Raw genomic sequence first — 21,647 nt, forward strand, 5'->3', positions numbered from 1 at the left:
CATACGGGATACATGAACAAGCTTGACCTCACATATGAAGGTCATTCTAACTAGCCTGGAAAGTGTGACTCACCCCGGCGCGGTCTGCCTGTATCCCCCAGGTCCCGGGAACGTGGCTCCGACACCCGGCTTGTTGGCTTGCGTGTACCCCCCGCCGCCACCCGCCCCAAAGTTCTGCGGCGCCGACTGCGTGGACGTGGTCACTCCCCACACCGTGGTCACCACGGACAGCTGCTGCTGCGCTGCTCCTCCAGGCGACCACTCCCTAGCAACAATCACAGGAAGCATCAAAATAGTGGATCTGGAATAGATTTTATTCAAAGATGGATCATCCGCAGCTCTTGGTGGAAAATGGACTCGGGATAACGTGACGCTTGCTCTAAGAACCGTCCTCTAAAAATGGATTAGTTCTATGATATAGACAAGTGAGTCAAGTTCCCAAAACAATTTTTAAGGAGGATTCAACGCCAATGGCATTTCAATTGAGTATTTGAAACGTTTCTACCGGAGAGTGGCCCACACTTACATACAAATATTTATTGACCTTATCAGAATTCGAACTCGTGACCTCTCCGTTAGAGAGCCGCCGTTTACTAATGCGCTCAGTTGAAGTTTTATTTACTTTGAGTGTGTCTATATGTATCTGTTAGAATATTTACTTAATTTTGATAAAAATGTTGTTTAATTTGAAAGTATTTTGGATAGCGATTTAGTACACTACAAAACTGATGAGATGGTTTTTCAACTAATGGACAACAAAATAAATATTTTAGACTAGTCGAACTCTGACCAATATGCACATGGAATTGTGTAAGTAAGAGAAATTTATATTCGAGGGAACTTAATTCAAAAGTTTCGTAATTCTGATAGCAGTTCATTTCCCAATATTTAAGACACGTCTGTAGGATGCACCGACAAATATTTGCACTGCAGTACTGTACGTGTAACCGGCGGTAACTGAGTGGCAAGCAGATTAGCAGCTCGAAGCCACAAAAAGAAGAGGTAGCGACTTCCTGCTGGGAGCGAGGGGGTGTCAGAACAAAAGGATACCGTTACCGGGATTAAACAGCTGCCCAGCGGAACTGTCTCCTGTCCTAGCGCAGCGTAGCTGTTGGTTGCGTAACGCACAGGGCCTCCTCTCACGCATGAAGCATGGCTGGGAGTGAGGTGGACAACGCCTTCCGCGGAGGTCAGCTGAACAATAGTCGCACGGGAGAGGCTGCAGACTTCCGATATGTGTCTCTATATTGTGCTACTTGAACGAGACCACACGGAGCGAGTCTCTATATTCTGCTCCTTGAACGAGACCTCAAAGAATAAGTCTATATTTTGCTACTAGAACAAGACCACACAGAATGAGTCTTTATATTCTGATACTTGAACAATACCTCACAGAATGAGTATCTATATTCTGATGATACTTTAACGAGACCTCACAGAATGAGTATCTTTAATCTCATACTTTAACGAGACCTCACAGAATGAGTCTCTATATTCTGATACTTGAACAATACCTCACAGAATGAGTTTCTATATTCTGATACTTTAACGAGACCTCACAGAACGAGTTTCTATATCCTGATATTTCAACTAGACCACACAGAATGAGTATCTATATCCTGTTGCTTGAACAAGACCGTATAGAACGAGTCTCTATATTCTGCTTCCGATATAGAGGCCGTATAGACAATCGCTCTGCTATAACCAAGCACCAAGAAGACGCTTATATATTTTCCTCTTCAGAATACAAAAATTGGTATAATATTGAACTCCACTTTGAAACTTAAAGACACCTTTAAAACGAATAAAAAGATTCTTTACTCTTAAGAGAGTGCAATTAAGAATATATCCCAAAGATCCATGATAAATGATTTTCACATCTATAAATCTGAAGGCTGAATACTAAAGTGACATAAAATACTTGATTACATTTTCCGTAAATACTGTATGTCGTCGATCAATAGATTAATGAAATTTTTTATTTTAGTAATAACGTTATTAAAATAAAACGTAAAAAAGGTCATTTGATCAAGGTATTTCAATATCTAGACATTCATTGTTTTTTATTCTTTCTAAGGATATCAAATAAAATTCAACCCTAAATATTGATTAGTGTTATACGATTAATGATGAAGACTTACTTCTCAAAAATAAACTGCTCTAGTGGAACGTTCAGTTTTGACAATCTGTCCTGGCTCGACTAAATGGATTTCTCAGTGTGACAACGTGCTTGCGACCCGAGTCCAAACAAAGGCGCCCATGGAGTGAGGGGGAGGGGGAGGCGTGGGAAGCTCAACAATGAGACCTCCAAACTTAGGGAATAAAAGCGGGTCCCTCGCGGCCCATGCTGCTGTTGTGACCGCTGCCCATGGGCTGGAAAACTCGTCATCAATTTGGCCCAAGTGGGCTCTCTAGAAGCCAATACACCTTTCAAATTCCGTCCATCATTTACTTCAGCTACGCTTGAACTTCTTCGCGTCCTCTGTCTGGATCGTGCATCAATTAATTTGTGGCACCATCGGTGGTACAAATACCCGCATTACTGGGGATAGGATGAACAGATGCCACCGTTACCCACGCAACACGGTTTAACGAATGCTGGCGTTTAATGCGGGTTAAGCATTTGCCTTAATTGAGCAATTTGGTTAAAAGGGCATACTTGGCTTTCTGTCAAACCGGCCACCATTTAGTACTACGACTTGTAACTGTACGACCTTGCTGGGGTTTACTTAGGTCGAACGCAAGGCATGGGAGTTTTACTGAATTTGTAATTTTAGTTAGCGTTTATTGTTGGACGGAAAATTACAGATCGTTCCCTCGTTTTGGTTAAAACTTAGGTAATTTCAAAGGTTTCGCTTATGAAGGGCCTGGAAAAATCTAGAAAGCGGCGCGGCGACCCACAAAGAACCGCGGTAAAAACAGACAAAAACGGAACGAAAGGAAAGAATGCGAATCCTCCCTAAAGGAAACGGAAGGTTAGGTTAGGTAGAGGAGAGGACAGCAGCTGGGCCACAGTGGCTTCCTAAACTGCTATGAATGAGCACGTCAGGTACTAGCCGTCGGAAAACATCGGGCCGCCTTGTCAACAACACCGCCGCACTGAAAACATAGATCACGTCAGTCACTCTACTAGCCGTCCCGAGAACATCATGCTCGGACCGAAGTTCTTACGAAAAACATCGGAGCGTTTAAACGTCTCGATAATTCTCCACTCGCATGTCCTCTCCGTGTACTACCGGGGCGAGAAACATCGACCCAGCGCGGTAGCGGGTGGTGTCACGACATCAGTCATCGACTCATTACTGTCGTGTTTTTGCATAAACAGCCGTCCAATGTGACAGCACGCTTGTCAACCAACTGGCTTGTTTCTTTACAAATATTGTTTACCGAGACCCTGCTATCGGTATAGGGCTTGCTTTCAAGAGTAGCCGGCTATTACGGTGACTTTTACGACGAAGCTCCACTCTGTTTTCAAGTCGGTCCTACTTATACAAATTACATCCAAATGTTGAAAAGGCAACAGAAATGTTTACTCTCGCTACTCTCGTTCAATCTTCCGAAATCCACTCACTGTATGAACGGACTGTAACGAAACCCTTTGCCACCTTTTTCTTTATTTTCGGTCGCTGGTTTTGCAATGGTTTTAAAAGCACGTGGAATGTCTACCTTTAACTGCCTTTGAAATTTCTTTGTTAAACGGCATACAATACTTACGTTGCGGAGTGTTTTAGTTCAAATACTTTACAGACTTTAAAAGACAATGTCAGAAATATAAGAAGCTGCAAGTCATAAGGTTATAATAACAAAGAGAAGGTACACAAGAAATTGTGTAAGATGGTTTATGAATTCACAGTCGGCTGTCAACTTAGCAAATCTCTTAATTGGATGAGGAAAGAGACGACGGCAGATCAGTTATACAGGAGTAGTTACACACTCGTAGGTACTAGTATAACGCTGAGAGACAGAGATGAGGGAGGAAGGGGGAAGAGACGACGGCGGATCAGTTATACAGGAGTAGTTACACACTCGTAGGTACTAGTATAACGCTGAGAGACAGAGATGATGGAGGAAGGGGAAGAGACGACGGCAGATCAGTTATACAGGAGTAGTTACACACTCGTAGGTACTAGTATAACGCTGAGAGACAGAGATGATGGAGGAAAGGGGAAGAGACGACGGCAGATCAGTTATACAGGAGTAGTTACACACTCGTAGGTACTAGTATAACGCCGAGAGACAGAGATGAGGGAGGAAGGGGGAAGAGACGACGGCAGATCAGTTATACAGGAGTAGTTACACACTCGTAGGTACTAGTATAACGCTGAGAGACAGAGATGATGGAGGAAGGGGAAGAGACGACGGCAGATCAGTTATACAGGAGTAGTTACACACTCGTAGGTACTAGTATAACGCCGAGAGACAGAGATGAGGGAGGAAGGGGGAAGAGACGACGGCAGATCAGTTATACAGGAGTAGTTACACACTCGTAGGTACTAGTATAACGCTGAGAGACAGAGATGAGGGAGGAAGGGGGAAGAGACGACGGCAGATCAGTTATACAGGAGTAGTTACACACTCGTAGGTACTAGTATAACGCTGAGAGACAGAGATGATGGAGGAAGGGGAAGAGACGACGGCAGATCAGTTATACAGGAGTAGTTACACACTCGTAGGTACTAGTATAACGCTGAGAGACAGAGATGATGGAGGAAGGGGGAAGAGACGACGGCAGATCAGTTATACAGGAGTAGTTACACACTCGTAGGTACTAGTATAACGCCGAGAGACAGAGATGAGGGAGGAAGGGGGAAGAGACGACGGCAGATCAGTTATACAGGAGTAGTTACACACTCGTAGGTACTAGTATAACGCCGAGAGACAGAGATGAGGGAGGAGGAAGGGGGAAGAGACGACGGCAGATCAGTTATACAGGAGTAGTTACACACTCGTAGGTACTAGTATAACGCTGAGAGACAGAGATGATGGAGGAAGGGGAAGAGACGACGGCAGATCAGTTATACAGGAGTAGTTACACACTCGTAGGTACTAGTATAACGCCGAGAGACAGAGATGAGGGAGGAAGGGGGAAGAGAGACGACGGCAGATCAGTTATACAGGAGTAGTTACACACTCGTAGGTACTAGTATAACGCTGAGAGACAGAGATGAGGGAGGAAGGGGAAGAGACGACGGCAGATCAGTTATACAGGAGTAGTTACACACTCGTAGGTACTAGTATAACGCTGAGAGACAGAGATGAGGGAGGAAGGGGAAGAGACGACGGCAGATCAGTTATACAGGAGTAGTTACACACTCGTAGGTACTAGTATAACGCTGAGAGCCTCTCGTAGCCAAGTAGCCTCTCAGCCTCTTCATCGCCGAGAGGTAGAGTGGCCGTGGCGACTCTAGTAGGAGGGCGGTCTTGTTCTAAATACATCTTACGATGGCATTGGAGAATTAGTTCTTCATTTGGAATTAAATGTTTCCTAAGTGGATTAAAGAATTTAAGGTAAGTGAGTTCGGAAAATTCCCGTATTGACTGACACTCTTAAGTTCAAGCTGTACGCTTTTAAGAGTTTTAATGATCATGAAAACGTCAAGTAACAATTATTTAAATGTCACGTTTCTATTTTTAACTGTTAAAAATCACTGCAGTAAATATCGGCAACTGGTAAAAATGACTTGGAGAAATTCTAATCGTTCTGCTCTACTTAACTATGTTCCTTGTATAAAAATCTATTTTTCATTATGTTAAAAGTTGTGAAAGGCTTTAAACAACTCATTTTCAAAAGTTATCGTATAAAAGATAGTCTAAGGAATGAAAAGAGTGAAATGGGTCTAAAATTTTGGATGATGGTACTCCTGATGTATTGACAGGTAATAAAGATCAAGTAAATTTTTTTGTGTACACGGAAGAATTAAGATTATGGTTTTGTGTAACCAATCGCATTCTACATTCTTATGAAGATCGACGTTTAAATTTTAAACGCCTACAAAATAGTTTATTTTCTATTTATAAAATCATTTATTCATTGAAGTCAAGTATCAGACACACCTGGGTATTGTTAAATGTGGAAAGAGACATCAAACCTGAAACCTAATACAGCATGTTTTGGAGGATAAATGTTTTTGACAAGGGTTTACCCTGTATTTTGATCTTTTGGCCCCAAAATCAATAGGCTTCCTTGGGCCAAGAGGAAACGGTGTGTACCAAGTTTTGAGTGATCTTTTGGCCCCAAAATCAATAGGCTTCCTTGGGCCAAGAGGAAACGGTGTACCAAGTTTTGAGTCTCTACGACCTTTGTATCGAGAGTTATTAAGGAAACGAATATTGGTGAAAAATAAAATGGTTGTTCTCCAGGAATGTCGTGAGAAGGTGAGCATAAAGGTGTTTCTTGACGCCCAAAACGGTTCAAAAGACTAATTAGGGCCATCCTTGGTCACGGCAGGACAGTCAGAGGCGTGTCAAAGCAAAAGGAAACATCCCGACCGTGGCTTTGTATTCGGCCACGACCAGTGTTCGATATCGATTTCTTTTTCCGAGAAGGGTTGTGTGGTCATCCCCGCGACAATCGACAGCTGCTCGCCGTTCGACCCTCTTCCACGAGTCGAAACCACATCCGTACAAACTCATCCTACGAAAATAATCGATGTTTTCGTACAATTTAATCCTACATAAATCAACCGATGTTCGCAATAACAACGGATCAGACTCGAAGTTCGATATAGTTTCGACCTCGGTCATCGACCTTTGCCAAATCTCGACGGCGACTGAAACGCTGCGTGGCCGACCCGTTAATAATGGAAGATGTGGCCGGTATCGATCGAGATCGAGCTGTATCGATAGCGACGCGACGGCAGTGTGAATGTTATCGCTCACGATACACTGTTAACACGATCGACAAGCGACTCTCTTGGCCTCGATAATCAGATCGGTTCCCGACAGTTCAGGAGACTCCGCGATTTTAACACCTAGTCTTTGTTTGTTTCAAAATTGAATAAATGATTTAGCTTAACAGACACGAGTTGCTGGAGTTAAAATTTGAGAGCAATGGATAAGTCCTATAATTTGTGGGATATATTGCAAATTATTTTGAGACGTTGAACAGGAGCGTACCTACGGAGAGAAACGGGAGGTCAACCCCCCCCCTGAAATTCCATTCCTTGTGAATATTTTCAGGTAGACCAAATTACAACAATTTTAAATTTTAGCGATATGTTAACACGCACATGGATACGTAATATTCTCAATGTTTTCTGCTTTCTCGAAGAAACGCATTTAACCCCCAGGGAATAAATTTCATGGTACGCCCCTGACTGTAGCGTACCTAGTACGAATTGCTAGACGAATATGAAGGACGTGACTGCAGAGTGACAAAGCTATAGCCTTGTTACTACTTACACAAGGCAGTAATTAATGATCGGTGTTGATTTACGGGTATTCCCTAATTCCAATTAATGATGCCAGATCTACACGGGGACAAGACAGAAATCAGAGACAAGGAAGTCACATTACAATATACGATAGCCTCAAACTATCACAAACATAAAAAATCGAACTCAATAACACAAACCTAAATGCGGTATAAAATGTATTGCAGCTAAAGGGAATTCAAATATTTTGTGGAGAGGAATATAAATCTTTTGAAAGTGACTACCATGTTTTTGTCATGTCAGGGAATGGCCCGCAAGGAGTCAGAAGGAAATCTTAAATGATAGCAGAGTGGTACATCAAATTAAAGGTATTTATTAGTAGAGTTCGATGCAGCAAATATGACCTCAAAGAGCTCACTCTTTAAAAAGTTACGCTGGTTTAAAGTTTGAAACATTTACAATGTAGGCACTGTTCTAGATGATGTAATATTCTGTATACAATGTGTTGTCTATGAGCAATAAATGATTTGACTTTGAAATAAAAAATGCCCAGTTTAGTAGTAACGTTACTTATGTCTGGGCGCCAGAGGAACACAACACCATTACACATGCAAATGGAGTACAATCTGTAGCCTCGTCAACTGGCATGCAGAACAAAAGACGATTTGCAGGTCCGGCTACTTTGCACGAGGAAGCAAGTGAGTGCAAATTTGACCGGTCCGGTCCGGTCCGGTTTGTTGTTTGGTTCCAGTCGCTGACGTCATATCGATGTCCACTATAGACCCTTTGCACATTACACGATTGTCTGGGGAAAAACCGGACGGTTTTACATCGCGATTTATTTATTTTCACACTGCAAGATTCCGCCCGGGAGAGAAAAATACAACCGGACAAATAGAACAGAAAACTTTTGTCCTGCCTACTGTATCGTCAGTGAAATTGACTTTGGTTTCATCAGTTAATCAGAGACGTGAGGAAGTCGGATCCTTCAATGTATTATATTTTCGTGAAGACCTGAGAAATGACGATTATAAAGTTATTTAACTACTTTTGTATGTCACTTGCTTCTTTTGATGAATTGCGCTAGATGGACAGCTTTTCATTCAACAATTTACGTCAATTCATTCGATAACTTTTAAATAAGCTACTGAAACACACAAACTGAAGACACCGCCAAAACGCAACAAAAAATAAAACTGAATACACACTGCAAGGCACAGCGTTCGGACGACCACCGTCTAATGGGAAGGCTTGCATTTGGTTACATGGGCCATTTAGCCGGGAGGACGACACGGCTACGGTGTGGCTACAGTGGCACTGGACGGTTACAACACGGATACGCCCATACCCGGGCAGTAACCGTACGATGTGAGGTCTCCTGTTCTTCAACAGTCAACTAGGATATATTGACCGTCTGGTTTTTTCCCGGACGGGAAGAATCGTGTAATGTACAAGGGTTATAATTATATAATTATAAAGCCGAATTATGTTAATTATTCAGCTTAATCACGCTGTAAATGTTTGATTATCGAAACCAGTGTGAAATTTGTGAACTTTAAGTAAAAATATAGTAGCCTATTCTCTAAAACGGGAAATACGTCTATGGTAAAAAGGTGAACCACGGTCCAGCCTGTACACATCGCGACGACAATAGATTCTAGCAGGGGACGACATAAAATCCTGGTTGAAAACATTAGCGACAAGGCCGCCGTCAAGGAAGTGACTCGAGGCGGTGGGATGGCCTTGCATCACTTGCGGATATCACTTGAGCACGCGCCACGCCACGCTGTCACTTAGGCATAGGTGACACTGCCTATTGGGAGCGGCGACGAGCGATCGTATTGTCTGTGAGCTTCTCAACTGCATTTGATTGTGGCTATTTTGAAAGGTGTGATGGAAATAGAACGCATCTGTGGTCTGCTAACTGTACATTAATGGAAGTTAGACGATATACAGGTGTTTGTGGCCATTTGCAGATTGGTTCATCCGTCCAGACAAGCTGTATCTTATAAAAGTGGCTCGGCTATTCTAGTGCACTGTTTGTATTTTTCTAACGATTTTAATGTAACGACTGTTCAGGTGCAGAACGTTCACAATTTGCCGGCATCTAAGATTTAGAACTGAAATGAATATATAATTATTCTGGTTTAAAAATTATTGAATTTGTTCTAAAACTTAAAGAAACTTCCAACATAACAGAAAATTGTTAATAAGGCGATCCAAAAAAAGCGTAGCGAACACTCTTTGTTAAAAGCGATTCTGAAACAGTTAAATACGCATGTTTTCTGGTGTTTACAAAGTGTTAACTTAAACTTGCAGAGGTGTGTGTCAATTTACGAAATAAAAATCTATTTTACCGGTAATCAAGCGATATACCAACATGCATTACTTCTTTCATTCGTATATTTGCCGTAATTAATTAAAATTTGTTGTGAAATTTCGTAACTAAATTTTTAAAATGGCCGCCATTATAGAAAATGTTTCATAATTTATGATCGAAGCGAGTTATAATTCCAAAGAAATAATATGTTATTGTGAATTAGTAACATTTACAACTGAGTGTTTTTTTGGTCGAGAACAGTAACGAGATAAGAAAATTCAACGATGACAAAAATTTGTCCCCAAAGATTCGAGTCTCTTTTTACTGTACGTCGACCTACTCCCGTTCAACAAGACTGCAGTGTTTTTCTTGCTGTGAACTGCTTTATTTTCCACTCAGTGCACGGTGAAAATGGCGGGGCACTCCGGCTGGCGCTTGGCGGCGGAATGAGGTAATGGTAATCTATACGAGACGGTCGTTAGGGTAAACATGGGAGTAGGGCAGTGGCTCGGTGCTAGGTCACCGGGCAGGGGGGTGCGGGGAGGAGGGTACCATGGGGAACTTGAGGTCGGAGACAGAGGAGCATCAGAGGAGAGAACAGCAGCTCCAGCAGCACAGAAGATACTGGAGACATTACAGTACTGACTCATACTACAAAGATGAGATATTACGATTGCAATGCTAAATAATACAGACAACGCGTTCTTAGAGGAATTAAAGTAGCAAATCTACACAACTTTTCAAAGAAGCCCAAAAAACAAAAAAACGGCTGAAGATAAAATTCGAATTTTGTAACTAGATCTTCACAACAGTCATCGTTCATTCATGTCGTACTGTAAAAAATGCATATCCTTATTTTTGACCATTTTTCTATGGGACTCATATGATAAATTCACCTGGACAATCCTACAACTTGTCGCGTAATAGTAAAAAAGAATAATAAATATATTTTTTGTCTACAGAAATAGTACCTTGAAGGGTTAAGATAAAAGTTATATTAAAAACCAATTCCGATCTTTTTCTGTCGTAGACACGTATTACATGTATAACACACGTCATTAGTACATTATTGTAACTTATAACATTGTATGGTAACAATGTAATAAGATTACATTTGGTACATGGTACTATATAAGACATCTCAGTATTGTGTATTAACAGTCATCACTTTACACCAATACATTATCGCTATTGCATATGTACCTCACCGCTGAGGAGATAAATTAAAAGATTTGGACGAATTTATTAAATTAAACTGTTAACATGTAGCGAACATCAGTATTAGACTTGAAACATAATTTACCTCACAACCCAAATCGAGTATATTTTTCGAAAATTGTAAATAGCGAAGATCCTCTTAAACGATATTTAGTAGACATAAAATATCTTATTTCATCACTATACTAACAATAATACGTTACACATAAACAGATAAAATTAATTAATTAAGAATAATTAATAACTACAATAAAATATAATATAAACAAGTCAGTTACATCCAGTAACAGGAAAAGTGTCGAGCTGGTTAACAAAAACGATTGCTCGAGTTTAACAACGATTAAAAATACGCCAAACCCTAACACAGATGACTCCAGTAATGATTACCTGTACAACACGAAACACGCGAACACGCCAGTCCGCCAGAACACGGGGGAATCCGTGTACTCGAGTGGGTATTGCGCTTAGGTCACGTGGACATGCAAACTTTAAATTAGCACTTGAATCGATTCTTGCACTACGTCCGAGAGCAAGGAGACGATGATTTGTCTGGCTCTGGTAGTAACTAGGATTTATTTATGTATGTAAGTGATTTGAGTGGTCATTTCATTCGTTAACCTTTGAGGTATGCTCCTTCTTAGATTTTGATGATACGGTGGACTCACACTGATGGTGTTAATAAGTAATTTTATTTAACCGAACTTGAAAGAGATTCCAGTAATTGTCTGCCAAATAAAGGCAAATTTTTCTTAATTGATTTGTTCCATTGTAAAATTAGTGTATGTGCAGAGAGTGACGAGAATACTCGAGTGTTTACGTCGCAGTTAGTCCACCGCGGGCGCCTAGCTACCGCCGCCGCGCCGACCGCCGACCGGCCGCAGCGATGGCCCGATGCGAATCCAATTCGAGAGATGCACCGCGCGTGCCAACGACCTTCGCGCAAATATGACGATGACGCGTCAGTCCACGCCCGTCACCCTATCTGGCGGCTAATCGAGCTATTAAACAGCACAGAATTATTCACCCTGCAGTAGAGAGTTTCATTAGTGGACTACCTCAGGGATCGTACTTAGCTCCGATGTTATTTTAAATTTATAAATTGGGGTTTATTAATAGTTTAAATTAGTGGTGTTCTGGAGGAGAACGAGCAAAATAATATCCGTATGTCTTGGTAAAGGAGGAGTTGATCGACCAATATTTGCTATTAATATTGTGTATTAATTCCAGGAAAAATTGTATTCATTTCATTAATTAAACACTCTTGTTGTTTAAGCTCTCAATCGTTGTTCACTTAGCACCAGGTCATACACACACACACACATATATATATTTCTCTCTGTAAATAACCTCCATGGCGGCGGCGGCCTGAGCCAGCTGACAGTGAATGCGTCTAGAGTTATATTTAGGGCGGATTGCCGCGTTATCAACTCAGTTTGAGGTTAGCTCGACCGCTCACCGAGTGTAGCCGGTGGCATTGGACAGAACATCGTCACCCAGATATCTATGTCATTGCCACTGCCTCCTCGTTCGCGTTGCCGCTCTCTCTCTACTGATAAGTCCACTGCCTGAGCTACAGCACCGATTAACTAAAGGTTTTACAGTCTGTTATGTATTTTTAGAGTTTTAGATACAGTTTATCACGATACTTTGTTATTTACATTGCGTCTTGAAGATGGGCTCCATCCCATTTTTACACTTCTAGTGTTCTACTATTAATAATTTTTGTTTGATTTATGTAATGATTTATTTATTTATAATATCTAAATATTTTGAAACATGTTATTTATTTAAATTTAAGCCCAACCTCTGCCAAAAGAAGACTGGATAGGCTCTGAACATACTTTGCCAACCGTAGTATATAATGACAATATATTAAAAAGAAAATTGCTTTTCTCTTCCACACGTGCTTTGTGTAGCACATCAAATTGTATTAATTTTTTGTGAACTATTTGGAAAATAATGTTTTTTTGTGAATTGTGAACTGAACTTCTTTATGACATTTACGATAAACTTAGTTTTACCTATTTATAGAACGAAGAGAATGTTGTTTTACAGAATGGCCTTAACCGTAGGGTAAGATTGATTATGTGTTCCATTAGACCCGTTTAAATATTACTAGTAAAAAGCACAAACAGAAGATTTAAAAATTTTCTCTTACGAAAAGTTTAAAATTGTATTTTACTTTCAGCTATCATGTCAGTTGTATAACTAACAACCTAAAATCATTATTTGTCGTTAATAGTAAAAATCCAGCCTTTATTTACCAGAAATCAGAGAAACCCTGTTACACACACGACCTTTTCGAACATACTTCACAGGTCCTTTTCTCAAATCCCCCAAATGCCACTAACGGTTAACCGCAGCACTGCCACTGGATCTGATCCTATCCGCCGGTTTCTTGCAACCTTAATTGTCGCCTACCCGATTATTAGCAGCAGTTTCACATCAGACTCCCCCAGATCGTTGATCGTGCGATCGCCGCCCGGAACGTCCAGGGTCGCAGCCTCTGAGGCGCTTTCACTCCCTTCCCCGTCCCTTGCACAACCGAGAGTCGACCTGCATCCTTCAGTCCTAGGAACCAGAGCAAGGGCCCTCCTCCCTAAAAGAGTTCCTCAGAGTTGTACACGGAGTAGTGTGGAGATAAAAAGGCTTGGCGGTGCAGTAAAAGTACGCCTGAACAAGATAAGAAAGTTACAAGGAATCACTACTTTATCGCGTTTGTTATTTTATCAAGACAAGACGCGAAAAGCCCATTTATATGATATACAACTTAAAAGGAATTAATGCCATCTCTGACCGGCTTCCACTCAGCGTCGCTCGTAATTTGTTGGATACTTCAAGTTCCGAAGGCTGTATCAGGAGTTTATAGAGCAATAAAAGAGAATCAGGTGATAGCTGTTCAAATCAATTCTCGCCACATCGCTGTCGCCACTTAATTTGCCGCTTGTCGGCAAGACACGCGTCTCCTGTCAGATCCGAAATCACCAACTTGTTTGTCAACATTAAAAGGCCACCTCTAGATGTGTAAGACTTTAGTGTAGTTACTGCAGAATACGTCACTGGATAAATGGTTTCATGTCTAATTTTATCTGCGTTTAGGAATAGGAATCTTCTTTAGTTAGAACAAAAACGCCCCAATGTCAAGTCTTATCATCAGAATTATTTATGCAAAATAGAAATAGAGTGATGTAGAAATTATACATTGAGTACATGCAGGAAATTCATTGCTGATGAAAGATAACCCTTTGCATCTCTTAATATTAACTGTACTAAACACAATTTGCTCCAAAACTCTCTCTCTACAAAAAGGCATCTGCAGCCACAGGTGCACGGGTGCAGGTTCCAGGAAGTGGTTATCACTGGCAGGTGTTCTGTTATCAGGTCAGGTGAGGCAGACAGACAGACACCTAGCCGGTGGCGGCAGCTCTATCCGCAGTCGGGGAAACAGCCGCCCATTCATGCGGGAGCCACGATCATGGGGAGATAACGAGAACAAACACGTAGGCCTACCGTTTGATCAGTCAAAGGTGAACAAACTCCATGAACTTTACTGTGGGTTGTAAGAGAATTACTGGCGTTTGTAAGAGAGCGAAGTGCGACATACAAATTTGTTCGACTGATTGTAAATTTAAAATGATAGACCAGCAGCGTAGATTTCCTGATAGGTAATTCCTCAGCACATTAAAATCTCGGATCTGGGATTTTCTTCTTTCCAAGGGAGGTTTATCAACAAGACAGGTGCTTCCATGAAAATGCAAGATATCTATGCAAAAGAATAAGTTTCAGAGTTCATCTTGATGTGTCTTGTAGAACGACAAATTATTATTTGTAGGACAATTGAATCTATGGAAGTGCGAGGGTTCCAAGAGAAAAATTGCGGTTTGGAGTTCCTCGAGAGATTTAAACCTTGATGTGTCTTTTGGAAATTCGAAATTTCTAAGCAAAAGATTTGGAGTTCCATATGTCAGGATATCATAAGGTCGATAGCTTATGACCTCAAATCTCTTCCTGCACGACATTGGTGCTGAGAGGCCACGACAGTTCGGCTGTTTCTCAGGAGCCTGATGACGAAGCAGAGACGTAGATACTTACTGCTTTGTCCACGCCAAAGCGACAAAACATCACAATCAACACTCATTCACTGACGGTCGATCTTCCAGTGGAAAATTTCACTCAGTTCAAACACACTTTGGAGAAATCATTAGGTTCTGTTTATTCATACAAAGACATGATATTGAATCCGAAATCGTACATAACACAACAAACATTTATCGACATTTTCTTCTTGGCACAAACTGAGTTGACAACAAACAATTCTGAAATTGATGACGCTTGTCCAGATGTTACAAAAGTAGGCTTGCCATAATTTCCGTAATTGAACCCAAACTAATATCGGAAAGTGATGATATTGGAACGGTTCACCGTAATAATCAAACTTTAGCAGAAACACCGTCAGGAGTCTCTGAGGGGACTAGTTTTAGCTGAACGGCTATAACAACAACCATCTGATTAAACCTGATCGGGTGACATCTGGGTTAATTCAGCGGCGGTCGGTCGCAATAAGGCTTCGTCGTGGGTGTACCAGTTCGATGGAAGATGAGCCGAGTGTCTACACCGTGCCCGGGGAGGAATGGACACTCTGTTATCGCCAGATACCGGTGTAAGCTCCTATCTATCGTAATTTACAACGATGATAATGAGGCCGCGATATCGAGCTCCCTGTAGGCCCACCGCTCTCGTCTGCACGTCATTGTCGCCCGATGGCGCAAGCTTCGAGTGGGATTACCCATACGGCCCAGACAGGAAAACAAGCGACATACATCAATCATCTCCGAAACACGTCCACATCAGCTGAAGTGTAACCAGAAAAAAGCAGAAACTATATTACAAAGTATAAAAATGGGACAAGCGCAAGTCCTTGAGAGACTCCGAATATTCACGTGTCTTTAACCATGTCCTGACAAAAAGACATCGGAAATAAAGAAGACCAAATATGAAATTGACATCCAATACCTTCAAATAGAGTCCAAATAGATCGTAAATCACCTGGTATATCTTTATATAAGGTTGGCGTTGTAGGATATGTTATCAGTCCAATTCATACAATCCAATGCAAAGAGATTCACCTTTTCCAGCATATATTACATACAAATCGTCGGTAACAGCTGGATAATGGTGCAGATTTTTGTATGGTTATAAAATATTTAATTGCTTCGGAAGAATATTATGTTACAATCCTGCAAAGCTGAAGTTTTAGCTTTGCCTTAGCACTGTCGTTTTAGACAAATACCAATGCTTCCCAGAGCATACAGATAAATAAGATAAAACACATTTAGTGTTTTATATAAGTATTTATATGTTATTGTACCCAAACTGAATTGAAAACAAATTATGAATCAACGGATACCATATTTTATCTTCATAATGTAAGACCTAACACCGTATCACAAGACATTGGTGTATAAAACATATTTGGATGAACCCAAATCGACCAAGAACGGGAAGGTTTCAGATACAAAGATGTGTGATATTTCAGTTCGAATAAAACAGAAATAATTTAATAAAGTACTATCGAAAAGATTTAAAGAGGGTATAACAATTACGCAATCTTGGTAAATGATCATCAGTTGGTGGAAATGAATGGAAGATTAAAAAGTGTATGCTGTATATCAAAAGAATTATAAGCCATAACAATTCTAAGAAAGTAACAGACCAAAAACCCTGGGATGCACAATACACAAGTAATACAAACACTCGACCGGAAGAAGGTATTAAGAAATTATGTTCAGATTATCGGATGGAACAAAGTAGTAAATTTTTTCAACAATTGAATAATCCAGAACCTTATAGTACGCCATGCTGAAGAACCATTAATTGCCAAAATATGTCAATTAAGGAGTCCATACAAACGGTTCAGCACGAGAAGAAAAGAAGAGCTAAGTATGCACAAACCTAGAGAACGCCACATTTTAACGAAGGAGAATTAATAGTTTACAGAGTTGACCTCCCACTAAGCCCAGGAGAACAGACGGCGTAACGGGGCCCGACTTGCTACACCGCTGACTAGAGTACGGAAGCCATCAAGGACCGTGTAACGGGCCAGGATCGCGAGAGCGACCGCTTCTCCTGCTAATGGCAACGGCGCGGCCCTCCTACCCGCAGAGGAGGGCGCTGCCTCAACTGTACTGTTACCGTTCATTAACGACACACTGGCACTTCCCCGTGCCTCTATTGTGGTTCCTCTCAGCAAACAAGAGTCTTGCCCAGTGCAAGGCAGTCTGCACAACTTCATATAACTTTAGTAGGTTAAGCGAACTTATGTCAACAGCCTAAATCTGCATGGAAATGATAGTATCTAATTGCAAGTCTGTTCTTACGTCAAAGTACGATAGTTGATCACCGATTTCTAATATGGTTGATTAGAGTAATCAACATTTTTCCACCTACTGTGGTGCAAAAAGTAGAGAATCCTTAGGAATTCAGAACAGGAAACATTCTTCAGGGTTCTGTGCGGAGATAGCCATCTGAACTATCTGGTGCTACACTGTCGCGAGCTCGGCTCTGAATCCACAAGTGCCTGCGTACGGCTCAGGCATCACTAGGAGAAATGACATAACGCCGGCGAGGTCGCCTCCTAGCGTTGCTTATGTCACGGTGAAATGTACCACGGAGTTCCAATATTATCTAACGTGACTTCCTCCTTTCACCTCCATCTTAATTGTCTTCTAGCTCCGATCAAGATACGTTTACGGAGCGAGCGACATCTTTCTTGCCACTCGGTGTCGCCACCCCGGGCGAGCCTTCTTTTTCGATTGAAACTCTGCCAGGTGGATCGATCGTCTAGTTCATCCTGGAGAGCACAATTAATTGTTTTGTTGTGGGTCTGTACTGACGGAAAAGGGAGTTAGAGCATTTGTAACTTCATTCGTTAGTAAACTTGTGGGTCAACCTCTGAGTGATACAAAATGTCGTCTAAAAAAAAACTCAATTGGAGAGGTGACTAACTTAAATTCGTCCCCTCTTTAAAGACAAACAACGATAAAAAAACAAACAGGGGAGCAGATTCCATTATCTCTTTTTATTTCTCAATTACTTTGGTGTTAACACTTAAACTCGAAAAAAGCAATTCAACCTGTAAAAATAAAAAATGAAGAAAAATAATGATTAATTAATGACTTAATACATTCAAGACAGCACTCAAAGAATCTCAATACAATTTGCAAAAGATTCTTATCGCTTTCAAAATAACTGCAATAGTGATATATGCCTGTAGTTGTCCTAAACAGTTTCTCCTTGTCGGACTTCTAATCGTAGTGCAGTAAGGGTCGCTGAGACGACCCAATTAAGCGTTCGACACTGTTGAATGGTTGGGACGTCAAATTAAAAGTCGATTAAATGTAATTTCACAGCCCCCGCATTGATCCCGGCTATGAATAAGCCCCCATTCAACGCCTAGCGTTTGAGTCGCTGCCTTTGTAGTGTTCATTAAAGGGTTTACAAGCAGTTTCTCTGCGTTACACTGTGTTGCCGCTTTGTCTTGGCGGGATTAAAACTGGGATTTTGTTTACCTGAACGTTAGCAGTTTTCTGAATGACAACAGAATTACTAGTTATGGCATAATAGGTTAGTATTAAAATCGGACTTTTAATATGACAACTACTGCACTTTGGTCATTGATGGGAGGGGGGTTAGGAATTGTTTTGCTTCTTAAGTAGCCTACACAAATCTTATTAATTATTATTGTAGTATGAACAATAACATATTTCTATTACAACATTAAATATACTGTTTGACTTAAGAGGTTTTGTTTCCCAATAATGGCGTTATTCCTGTGATAAAAGGTATCGTAAAAAAACCTTAAAGTGATTGGTTGTTATTAATATATTATTTAACTCTGTAAAAACCGCTCAAATGAAATCAGCTGGTCCGTGTTCCGTGTTTACAAACACTTCTAAAACACTAATAAACACTAAGTGAGCTTTTCTCTAGATTGATTTTAAGCTGCCTAGCAGAAGAAACAGTGGGTATTCGTGGTAGAACTGTAAATTAGTTTAAAAATAATATTCAATTAATCAAAACAGCCTTATCAAGGATTATCTGAAATCTAGAAACGCGGTTTTCCTAGAAATCATGAGTTAAGATGGGGTTGGGAGGTTTCTGGACTGTGAATTACTGAGAATATAAGTATCACTTGACTGAAATTAATTGTTGGAATAACGCATAGGTTTGGTTTAGGTTGCTATTTTTTGTTCATGGATTCATTAGAAAACTTTCATCAATTCATGATTTGCACGAAACATAAAAGGCTTTTTTAAATTGTGCTCTTTTTCATTAATCAGTCCTTAAGAGTTGGTTCTCTGTTAATCCCAAAATTCTCAACAAATGGGCGGAGACCCACAATTTTTGGCAAGCATTTTCTTTTTGGTCGGTAAAGTAGTGAGGGAATTCGGTTTTAAAAGGCAAGATTTTGTGACTGTTTACAAAGAAAAAAGTAATTTAAAACTGCAACATTAGTTCACCATACGAGTAAAATATTTATCTTCATGTTTATAGGAATCAAAGTTCCAAAAATGTTACAAAATGAAATTTTGATCAAAATTATTACATGGTTACCGAAAAGCATTATCTACAAGAGAATGAGTATCTACAAATACTCAGGCCATATAGTTAACTTTAATTTGAATGAAATACTACTATGTATAGCAACTTTTTAAATTCTGGATCAAGGTGGAATCGGATGCAATTGGTGTCCACCGACTATTTAAGACAAGGTCGACACAGCCTGCCTATCTCAACCTCGCGTGAGTGGGGCGGATCAAATAAATGATTCAGCGCCTAGCCTAATTCAATATTTAGGCAGAATTCAACGAAGCTGGCCGAAATAATGGAATGGCTAGATTATGAACAATCACGCACTCGTCCGTATCGATCACAAGGCGGGTTTCGTCGATATCACGGAGGAAGTACACAACAAATAACATGCAGTGATACTAAAATAACATGCAGATAACATAAGAGTACAGTTATAGCAAAGTGGCGATGGACTTACCAATTCGTCAACGCCTTTGGTAAATGCATCTAAGTTAAACATAAATTGCCTGAAGTAATACCAACACTTCACTAAGTACACAAGGTGTTCAGAGATCGAACAACTTGTGTATTTTTATGTCCAGTTACTAATAAAACCATTAAACTGCTATAATTACAACACAGCTGTAAATGGAATAAATAAAACGGACTACAGTAATGTTTAATTAAGGTCAGAGTTAATTTCAAAATTTTGGGTATAGTAATTATTTATTCCATATAAAATTAAATTACACTAGTTACAATATTTTAATGAAAATGTATGGATGATTTAACTAGTTTTTCACATTACACAAAAAACCATAAGTAATACATACTTGGGAACTAAAATTATATGTGGAAAATTGATTGGTTAAAATCTACCAGGGCTTAAAAGGTTATGCCAAGCAGATTCCGTATTTAATTCATTCCTATAATACTGAAAAAAGAATCGTTCGATTCATTGTAATTAATGGGTTACAACTGATTAACCCGTTATGGTTGACATATGTTTTCGCCGTGGGTAGTAAGGACGATGTGTTCAGGTCGGGTAGTAGCAGAGGATACCGGACCGTGGCGCCTCAAGCGGCCAACCCGACAACTACCAGAGGCGAGGACGCGGCTCAGGGGGGAGAGGGGAACCGCCTGTAATCCATACTCGACTCGACTCACACACACCACTTAGTTCTCAACAATCACTTTATAATCACCATTAGCTGTTAAATAAACGCAACGCTGTTCTGTAGCGGCTAGCGGCGCCTCCGAGCGTACTCGATTGTCCTAAACAGGGCCGATAACGAACTTTACTCGACACCCATCGATCACCGGACTACCGAGGAGAAAAGTCAACGCCATTTAAAAGTGATTTGACGATAATGAGAACTGGGAGATTATTTTGGCAGCCGACGGCCTGTTGACCGCCGCTCTGCTTAACTCATCGACCACTAAAATAACTTTGCCATTTACTGAATATCAACTATTTAACCTGCCCCGGCCTCTTTGGCCGCTTTACCTTACTTTCCTAGGCTACTCCGTATTATTAGGCTAACAAAATTTATTATTACTTGAAAATATTATATTTTTCAAATAATACAACGACTAAAAATTAAAACCGACCTTGAATATAAAAAATGACTAAAGCAAAAAAAAAAACTACAAAAGTATTTTAAATTTCATATTAGATGAAAATTATAAAATGAAATAGTTTAATTTTAGATATATTGAATGATTTCTTAATTTACTTAGAATAAAATCGTGAAGTAAAATCCCTAAGTATGCTACGTTATAAGAAGTTTTATATAATGTATTTACCGGTAGGTACTCCTACACGATGACAAATAAATTGTAATCCTCTACAGATTACCTAGTTTTAATAACGGTTTTTGCTTACGTAATTTATGTAATAGGGAATTAATAGAGTATGGTATTTCAGTTTTATTTAAATTAATTTAAACGTACCTTAAATATGCTAGTTTTATTAAGAATGATTTAAACATATCATAAATAGGCTAGTTTTATTTAAATTAATTTAAAGATATCATAAATAGTTTTATTTAAATTAATTTAAACATATCATAAATAAAGTTAATTAACTTTTGAAAAGTTATAAAGTGAAATGTATTTGATTGGTTTTTTAAACACACGTTATAATTTTAGAGGGCAATTTTGGG

The 21,647-nt window shown here is 40.1% G+C and overlaps 1 protein-coding gene across 1 annotated transcript in view; it reads right to left on the reverse strand.

Annotated features, from left to right (window-relative positions):
- LOC124363313 (zinc finger MIZ domain-containing protein 1) overlaps nucleotides 1-21,647 on the reverse strand; it is a 78,568-nt gene that overhangs the window by 54,870 nt on the left and 2,051 nt on the right. Inside the window, 1 exon segment of the mRNA XM_046818553.1 lies at nucleotides 74-265. Within this exon segment, the coding sequence (XP_046674509.1) occupies nucleotides 74-265 (192 nt within the window).

The sequence above is a fragment of the Homalodisca vitripennis genome, chromosome 5 (genome assembly GCF_021130785.1).
Source record: "Homalodisca vitripennis isolate AUS2020 chromosome 5, UT_GWSS_2.1, whole genome shotgun sequence".
NCBI classification, from domain to species: Eukaryota; Metazoa; Arthropoda; class Insecta; order Hemiptera; family Cicadellidae; genus Homalodisca; species Homalodisca vitripennis.